Raw genomic sequence first — 8,975 nt, forward strand, 5'->3', positions numbered from 1 at the left:
GGCCTTTGGCAGGGCTCTTGCTGATGACACCACAAAGGTGTCTGTCAGCCAGTGCCAGGCAGGATGGCAGCCTCAGGGTCTGGCCAGGATAGCCAGTACTGGGGCTTTTGCTTAAGACTAGTGGGTAAGGAATGTTGCCTTTGAATGGAAGAGAGAGGGCTACTATTAGGGGAGAAAGGGTAGCAGTTGGGAAGAAAAGGGTTCTAAGGTCAGACGGTGAGGAATGAAAGGAAACTGGTCACAGGGTCCTTCATGGCCGGGTGAGGGCTGGGGTAATGTGGTGATGGAGTCCAGCGGGAAAACCATGGTGGGCTTGGCTCAGGCCAACTTCAGGAACTCCTGCAGTGTGTTTTGTTCCACGGCCTCCACGAACAGCTCATAGTCCTGGGGGACAGGCGGGAGGAGGGGTCACCTGAGTGGCCGCACAGGAGGCCCACTAGTGCTTTTGTCTCCGATCTGACCCCAGGTGGCGTCTTCCACAGCGATCCCCCCCAGCCTCTAGCCCCTGGGCCATACCCCACAGTACTGGTCCCCGTTGACAATCTGGGGCGGGGTGGCCTTGGGGTTGCCCGCCAAGGCTCGCATCTCGTCTCGTAGGGCGTTGTCCTGGGAGATGTCCACTAGCTGGTACTGGATACGCTTCCCATCCAGGATGCGAGTCACCTCACTCTGCTGGGATTTGATCTAGGGGCAGAGGGTCCGCAGGGGTCAGTGGGCAGGCTGGGAGAAGCCTGGGTTATGTGAAGGAACTAGCTATGTTTCCGTTGGGAGGGTGAGTGTTGCTTGAGGTGGTGCAGGAGGAAGAGTAAGACCACAGTGGGAGGGGCTGAACGAAGGCAAGTGCCTTAAGGTTCAGGGTGGGAAGAGCCAGGGCAAGGCTGGTCTGGCTGGAGATGTGAGAAGGAACCGCTGCAGGCTCACCCCATACACGGTGGTGGCGAAGGCCGGGTAGGGATGTGGCAGAAGGCTTGGGAACAGGGGGGCGCTACGAATGGCTGTAGGGGCAGAGGGGGATGGGCGCGGGCAGGCGGACACAAGGGCCAACAGGGGGACTCTCGGAGGCCTCGCCCCCCGCGTCTAAACCTCGCGGGCCAAACCGAGGCCTCCGCTGGCCCCCTGCCCCGCCCCCGTCTTTGAGGGCGGGTCCCGGGTGCCCAGGCGGGGATGCGGCCTCCGCCCTCTCCCCTGTGCCAAGGCACCCGCGTAGGCGCACACTTACTTCGCGGGAACCGGTGACTGATGTGCTGTAGACGCGCAGGCCACTCATCCTGCGTTCGTACCGAGGACCAACGGAAGGACGGACTGAGGGCGGCGGCAGCACGGAGCACAGCCGGGAGACGACACGGCCGCGCTCGGGAGCGGTTTCCTTCCTGCTCAGCCCGCGAGTCACCGCTCTCGGGACCAATGGGCGGCGCGGCTGGCGTGCGGCGGGGGCGGGGCCTGCGCGGCACCGCCCCGAGTGCCGGCCCCTCCCCCGCGGGCCGAGATCCCACGCAGGCCGCTCCTTTTGTGGCCGCCTGTGGCCATCCCCCGTCCCGGGATCTGCAGCGTGGGGCTGTGGGGGCAATCAGTGGCAGGGAAGGCCGAGGAGGGCAACGAACTTGGAAAGGCCAGAGCCCCAGTCATGTTGGTTTGGGTGCACCTACCCACCCCGCCGGGCACCCCATTAACTGACCCAAGGAGCCGCCATCCCGCTGCTCAGCTTGGGCCATTTTCCTAACTCAGAGTTCCCAAGCTAAAGAAGGTCCCACCTCGGCCCTTTACTTTCCCCCAGGAGTTATCTGACCCCTCGCCCTGTGGAAGGGGAGACCTAGCAGCACAGGGACAGCCACCGCTGGGAGATTCCTTTTAAAACTCCCACCCAAGCGGGTTCAGACAGAAAGGGTAGTGGCCACATGCTCAAAGGGCTAGAGGGGAAACCAAGGTAAGGGGCTGAGGCTCTGAAATGGAAGGAGGCAAAAGTCAGTCAGAGCCTGGCCTTCTTTAAATAAGATCCACAACCAGGCAGAAATGCAAAAGGTTCAGAGGAGCCTGCCAGCCTGGCTGTGGAGACTTAATCTGTATGGGGCTGGACACCAGGATTCCCATTCAGGATTTCCCCAGGTCCAGTGACCTACTGATGACTAACAGGTAATAGCGCAGCAAGACCACTTCCCTGAGTCAATTGATGACCAGTCTTGCTCTGGGGGAACTGCTTCATCAGCAACCGAAAAGGAGCTAGACTTCCTCTCTGGGAGAGCTGTTGAAACTCTTTCCTAGGGCTAACTTGCTCTATGACTCAGGGCAGCTTTGCCCAACAGAAGGGGTGTGGGTAGAGATCTTATCTGCCCCACAGAACAAGGGAGCAGAACTAAGTGGGACAGATACTGTTTGAGACTAGATCTGCCTGAGGGCCCTCCCTGCACAGTATGGGGTACTGTGGTAAATACCCAGCCCTTGGCTTCAACAAGCAAAAATGGGGGTAAGGTAGGGGGCATGACAGTGATGGATAGCTATGGGAAACTGAGGAGTTTGTTAAATATTTTATTTTGTAATCAAAATAGGCAGTACAAACCAGTTGACATACAAAGATTCATATAAATAACTGCTTATAAACTTTACAAGAAAAAAAAAAAATACCCGTGAGCAAGGGGCTGGGCTCCCAACACAGGGTGGAGATCAACCAGGTGGCTCTGCTTTCCAGAGGCAAGAGCCCAGATGCTGAGGGAATGGCCTGCTGGGGTTGCTCTGAATAGAAGGGATAAGTCACTCTACAAATAAAGTACAACTTGTAAAAACACTTAGGTGAAACTTCATTCAACTGAGGAGTGAAGTCCACAATACTGCTCTAACAGCCTAAATCTCAGCGAGAATCTTGTGGCTAACTTAGGCCTCCTGAATAGTTTAGTGCTTCCCCATACCCATGGCTTCTGCTTGGCTTAGCTTCAGATCTAGAGTCCTGCAGCAGTCCAAACAGCCAGGTACAACTGTGAGATGCCTCTGCCTAAACCAAGGCAGGAGAAAGCAGAGGATCTAAAGGCCACAGGGAAATGCAAAACAAAATACTGAAAGCTTAACTTAAAGCCAACCTATACTAGGTACTCTGAACTCTCAAGGAATCAGAGTCAAGAAGATGAAAGACCTCCCCACAAAAATGAACAGCAAATATCAGGGGCTTGGGATCCAGCTTCAGCAAATAGTGAACAGCTTGACTAGTGCCTTTTGGCATTCTTGGGGAAAAATCCTATCTAAATCTTCAACCACAGAGGAAAAGAGTTGCCAGGAGGGATGAAAACAGGAGAAGACAGCTGTCTTCATCACACAGCTCAGGCCCCAGGGGCAAAGGGCAGCTAGAGAGCAGGGTCTCCAGGAAAATGGCCTAGTAAACAGATTAAGGAGCCTGGGCTGCAATCTCTAGGTTTCTAGTCCTACTGGGTACTTTGCCAATGAGGCTTCTGGGAGAACAAGAGCCCTGAGGAAGAAGCAGTGGTGGGACTGAGCCTGAAAAACCCAGAAAGCTAGCTTAGCTCCCAGGAAGGCTGGCACATGAGGTATGAGAATTCTCAAAACAGTCACTGCCTGTGGTATTCAGCACTTCCAGCCTAAAGCCTGCTGCAGGGAATCAGTAAGACCAAAGTACGGAGTGAGAATGAACATGGATCATTTTAAAGGATGGAGAAGGGAGGCAAGAAATTATGTGCTTCTGACTTCAGCCTGGAACTAGGAGCAGTGTTCTTAGAACATATTCATTGTGCCTGCAAAAGTTAATGAGTAACTCACCCTTCAGGGGTGATCAAAATGAGGACAAACTTAATTCAACAGTAAACCAACAAGGCACAAAACCCATGTAGGGTAAGGCAGACACAGTTCTCTCATAAGCCCAGAGCCCCCAGATGCAGACCCTTGCTACTACTCCTTCTCTAGGAATAGCAGCAGATGGTAGGCAACAGATTGTCAAGACAGGAACCTGCTTGACTAGGCTCTTGACATCCCAGATCCTCCCTGAAGGGAAAAGGGCCTGTCACCCACCCCTAGCATTCCTCATTGTGTGACACAGTTTTCTCCCATGTCCTGGGCATATCTGTCTGACATGGTGGTCCTTAAGTCTTCAATGTCGCAGCGGAGCTGCTGAACCTCCTCTAGTTTCTTTCTGATCACATCCGGCTTCTGCAAGTCTAGCTGAGTCTCTGGGTGGTGCTGTGTAGCTGGAGAGGAAAAGTGTTTCACAAATATTAGTAAGTCAGAAGCTTTCATGTGGAGGGAGCAGTGTGACAGACAGCACCTTAAGGCCCACTTATCTTGGACATGGCATTTTTAAAAAATGCAGCTGGGAACAATGGGCTGATGACCTGATGCTTAAGGCACCTGGACGCCATATACCCTAGAAAAATACTGTTTTTCAAAATAGATCTACTGAACACCTACTTTGTGAAACACATTCACAGCCCTATTCACATACTGCCCCAGAACGGAAATGAAAATGGGAGGTGAGAAGATAAACATGTATCTCTATAGGGCCAAAGACTGGCTTAAGGACTCACAGTGAATGCCTAGGAGCAGAGAGAGATTGGGGTCGTGGCCTTGAGCCCTCTGGGTCACAATGCTGCAGACAGCCTGTAGCTCTTGAAGGCAACTCGCTAATTCCTGGTGAAGTTCAAGTGCCAGCTGGGCTGTGTCTGGTGAAGGTGGGGCCACTGGCTGGGCCTGACGGAGGTACTCCTGGAGTGTTAGATTCTTCTCAATCAGGTCTTGGTTTTGCACTGAAAGCTGAGCACACAGATGGGTAAGCTACATTAATCTAGGCCCAGCGAGAGGCAGAATATACATCCTTGCATGTGGGGAGAAGGCCATGAGTCATAGGCTATTTTCCCTTCCCCTCCTCCAACAAATGGGGTCCCTTACCCCAATATCACGGGAATTGCTGACCTAGTGGTAAGGAGCTGTGCTCCCAGTCCAAAGGAATATATACTGCTTAAATCCACCAGCTCCTCTGCATGAGGAAGATGGCATTCAACTCCCAAGAGATTTACTATCTCTCAAAACCCGCTGGTTTCAACTTGAACAAACATAACAATCACCCCAATATTGGGTGGGATTCTTCCTTCAGATAGGGTTGGGTCTTCTGGATTCTAGCACTGGAGAGGAAGCTGCTACTGAGAAGGCTCTGAGTCATCAGGCTCTAGGTTTCTGTTCAGGAACTAGAGCCCTCCCCACCCCTAGGAACTTTATCTGAAACCAGTCCTTCAGCCAACTCTGTTAGCCAGGTGATTAGAGAAGGCTTAATGTTAACTGTGAAATCTAAGGAGACACTGGTTTCAATCTCTCCCTGCCACCCTGATAAAAGTGGCCACCAGCCAGCCAGATCACTGTGTATTGGAGGAATAAAAGGGGGCGTGGAAGACAATAAAATAGCTAACCAGCGGCCACTTGTAAAGAGGCTGGAGATGTTAGAAAACAGAGGATGCAACAAGTCTTGCCTTTTTGAACTCTCAGTGGCATTAGGCTTTACAGGGCAGACAAACAAACCTACCTTCCTTCTCAATTCACCTTTATTCTGCTTTAAATAGGGCCTGAATAGTTTCTCTTCCAGTCTCAGCCCTATACTCAAACTAGGCCCTGTGACAATCCCTGCTCAGGGAGACTACTTCCTGGGAGGTTGGCCAATCAACTTGGCCGCCCCCTGCTGACAGTTCTTTTTACTGCACAAAGACCACCAAACTCCAGGGTTTGGTTTTTTAAAAAAAAAAAATTTTTTTTTTAGGGTTTTTTTTTTAAACTCGAGTTTTCTTGAAACCTCTCTCTCCAATTTTCCAAATCTTTGGCTGCAGATCAAGAGGGATTTACTTTCTACATTCAAAAAAGCATTTCTGGCTGATTCTGGGCACTCCAAGATAGTCTCACTGCCGTCAAGTTGGTTTGGACTCATGCTGACCCTCCATCAGGTTTCCAGAGGGTTGTAAATCCTTAAAGGAGACAATTCATATTTCTCTGGAGAAGTCAATAGAGGATTTGAACTGCCAGAAAGATGCTCAGCCTACGGTTTGGCAGCACAACTCGCTATGACTATACACCAGAGCTCCTTATCTTAACTAGACCCTTTGATATAAAGGATGAGGCCATGTCCTTTCTCATTCCTCAGTAAGGTCTACCCTCTGAAAACACAGGAGCGAGCTCTCATGAGGGTAATGAAGGAACAAAGAGAAATATGGAGGCAATGCCAAGAGGCCTGGCTGATGTGGCTCACCTCCTTCACAGCTGTGCGCAGCTGCTGCAGGGCAGTCTCCCTCCGCTGGGCCTCCTCTCTCAGGGCCTGGCTTGTTCCTTCTTCTTGAGCCATTTCCTGTTCTAGACTCTGAATGCCAAGGCAAAGTGTGGTGGGGAAAATATAGTAGAAGTAAACAAGTGAGTTCACTAGACGTCTTTCTCCTTTTTCTCTTCTTTTAGGGCCTACTACAATTCTGGTTCAGGTCATACTGGCTCCATGCTCCACTGCTAGATACTTGACAACAGTCCCAATCTGTTCCTACCTAAAACCCCTCACCATCTATCTTAAAATGCCCAACTATTAAGCAGGGATTGGGAATGCCCAGCCAGCCTGGCACTTACCTCCTCTTTTAGCTATTATCTCTTATTTTTACCCTCCATGTCAGCCACACTGAATGACTAGCATTTCCTCTAAAGACTCACTCCAGTTTGAAAACCTTTGTTCACTCTTGGTTCCCTTTGCCCGGATTGCTCTCTGTTCTGCATTATTTCAAGAAATTTCCAAACCCCATCTAATCCTTCCCCAATCAGCAAATCAGATCTAACGAATCATAATCCTACCTTGCCACTCCTATCTCCTCCACCACTCATGAATACATCTGCTTAATATTCTAGTTGGATAGGCAAGATTCCTCTTCTTCACTAGATCTTAACAGAACATTTTACTCAGTACATTATTTGAGCACTTCCTGTGTTACAGGCATTAATCAAAGATGAAAGGAATACCAAATACCTCCTGTCTTCGGTCAAATGCCCCAGCAATAGTAGTCACCTAAGTAGCATGTATGAGTCTGTGTATGTGTGTACAGGTCAAGGTCAGAGAGAGGAAGGCATTTATCCATCTGTTTTTCAGTCTACTAATTTTAATCCCTTGTGCAATTTTGAAACTTTCAGCAAATAAATATAAAAAAAGTTTTCATTTTTCCCATACTTTGGGCATGTAGCTAGGAGAGGCTATTCTTTGTAGAGGGACATCATGCTTGGAAAGGTGGAAGAAAGGCAAAAGAGAGGAAGATCAACCAGATGGACTGACATAGTGAATCCAGCAATGGGCCTGAGTGTGTCAGAGATAGGGAGAATGGCACAGATAGGACAAGATTATTCTGTTGTTCATAGGGTCGCTATGAGTCATACTCAACTCGATGGCAACCAGTAACATTTCATATTAAGAAAAAATGTAATTATCAAGTAGCATGCATCATCACTATGAAATACCCAATCTATAAAGATTCTATAAAGAAGCAGACTTCCACATCTTTCTGTCGTGGAGTGGCTGGCTGGTGGGGTCAAACTGCTTAACCTTTCAATTAGTGGCCAAACACTTAACCACTATTCTATCAGTGCTTTGAAGGGACTTTAAATTCCTTGAAAGCTAACTAGACCTTACAGAACTCCAAATAACTGACTTAAATAAACATAAACCACAAAATGACAAAAGGAAGAATCGAAACTTGTATTATTCAGAGTGAGTACATAAGTCAAAAAAAGAACCTGATTGATCTTTTCCCAGGATTTCTTAGAGAACCCAACTAAGGGCATTCCCAGTTTGGCTCAAAACAAATACTTGGACTCATCTTTGATTTTCCCCTATCTTTTAATTCTCACATCCTCTCAGTCAGATCCATCCTAAAAAAATCAGTTAAATAGGTTCCCTCATGTCACCATCTTTGCTACACACTTGTGTCAGGTTCTCTCATCTCTCACTAAGATTTCTGCAACATAGGTTAGATAACCCGAACCCTAACCCTGTCCTACTGTCCTGCTTCTCTCTAGGCTGCCATTCTTCCTCCACAATTGTCTGAGATGTAAATCTGACCATGTTACATTCCAATTAAGTGATTTAACAGCAGCTCATTACCTACCTAAGAAATAAAAGCTAACTTAGCTTGAGAGACAAGGGCCTTCTGTAAATAGGAAGCTCCTTTTCCACTTACCACCTCATAGTGAATACACATTAATAATACCAAACAACTTGCAGCTCCATGTTCAAATATTGCTGTTCCATGTTCCTGTTTTCTTCCTTATCTGAACTCCAATATCATCTTCTTATCTATCCAGCATCTCTTCTTTTGCCTAGCTAACTCCATTTAATCCTTTAAGTCTCAGAGTATCTAAAAAGTGGTATTGATAATACTCTCTCCTTCCACTGATTTCTTTGTGACCTCAAGAAAACACAGGCATAGCTAGCTTCCTTTCGTGCTGAAACATCAATGATGTTTGTCTTCCCAACAAGAACGTAGACTCAAAAGCACTACTCACTTTCATTCTTTTGTGTATCCCTTACATTTAAATGACATGGCAGAGAACAGAATAAAATGTTGGCTGATTTCTAGAGATAACCATCAGTATTACCCACCATGTTGCAAAGAGCCCTACTCACCTGTACTTGTGAACGCAACTGATCCATCTTCTGCTGCTGCTTCTCTACAATCTGAAAAGGAAAACCCATCAGAGAAGGTGCAAGGAGCATAATGTCAATCTTAACACCAGAAGGGAAACCTGCACCAAGATTTGTCATTTGGTTATATTAGCCCCACTTGCTATAGCTTATTGGTAGTGAGACTAGGACAAAAGGCTGTTAGTTCTGTCTATAAAAATATGACACAGGGAGTGTAAAATGGTGCAACCACTGTGGAAAGCATTGTGGTGCTTTCTCAAAAAGTTGCAAATAAAGATACCATTTGACCCAGCAATTCCACTACTGGGAATATACCCTAAAGAGACCATAAATG

The 8,975-nt window shown here is 48.3% G+C and overlaps 2 protein-coding genes across 2 annotated transcripts in view; both read right to left on the reverse strand.

Moving 5' to 3' along the window:
* Positions 1-318: 318 nt before the first annotated feature.
* Positions 319-1,267, reverse strand: SH3BGRL3 (SH3 domain binding glutamic acid-rich protein like 3). Its single transcript, XM_006883489.1, has 3 exons — positions 1,220-1,267; positions 517-684; positions 319-384 (listed from the first exon to the last, which is right to left on the reverse strand). The coding sequence occupies exons 1-3, from the start codon at positions 1,265-1,267 to the stop codon at positions 319-321; spliced, it is 282 nt and encodes a 93-aa protein (XP_006883551.1).
* A 2,753-nt stretch (positions 1,268-4,020) lies between these two features.
* The window catches only part of CEP85 (centrosomal protein 85kDa), a 33,441-nt gene continuing 28,486 nt past the window's right edge, over positions 4,021-8,975 (reverse strand). The window contains exons 10-13 of the mRNA XM_006883645.1: positions 8,624-8,674; positions 6,224-6,331; positions 4,521-4,746; positions 4,021-4,184 (exon numbers count right to left, since the gene is read on the reverse strand). Coding sequence (XP_006883707.1) covers positions 4,021-4,184; positions 4,521-4,746; positions 6,224-6,331; positions 8,624-8,674 — 549 coding nt within the window. The remainder of the gene's footprint in view (positions 4,185-4,520; positions 4,747-6,223; positions 6,332-8,623; positions 8,675-8,975) is intronic.

The sequence above is a fragment of the Elephantulus edwardii genome, unplaced genomic scaffold (genome assembly GCF_000299155.1).
Source record: "Elephantulus edwardii isolate Elephantulus edwardi_28Jun2011 unplaced genomic scaffold, EleEdw1.0 scaffold00028, whole genome shotgun sequence".
Classification (NCBI taxonomy): domain Eukaryota; kingdom Metazoa; phylum Chordata; class Mammalia; order Macroscelidea; family Macroscelididae; genus Elephantulus; species Elephantulus edwardii.

Coding starts and splice junctions, on each gene's coding strand:
- SH3BGRL3 (XM_006883489.1), bottom strand. CDS start 1,267: ATGAGTGGCCTGCGCGTCTACAGCACATCAGTCACCGGTTCCCGCGAA. Junction 685..1,219: donor CAGTCACCGGTTCCCGCGAA/GTAAGTGTGCGC, acceptor CTCTGCCCCTAG/ATCAAATCCCAGCAGAGTGA. Junction 385..516: donor ACGGGGACCAGTACTGTGGG/GTATGGCCCAGG, acceptor CCTGTCCCCCAG/GACTATGAGCTGTTCGTGGA.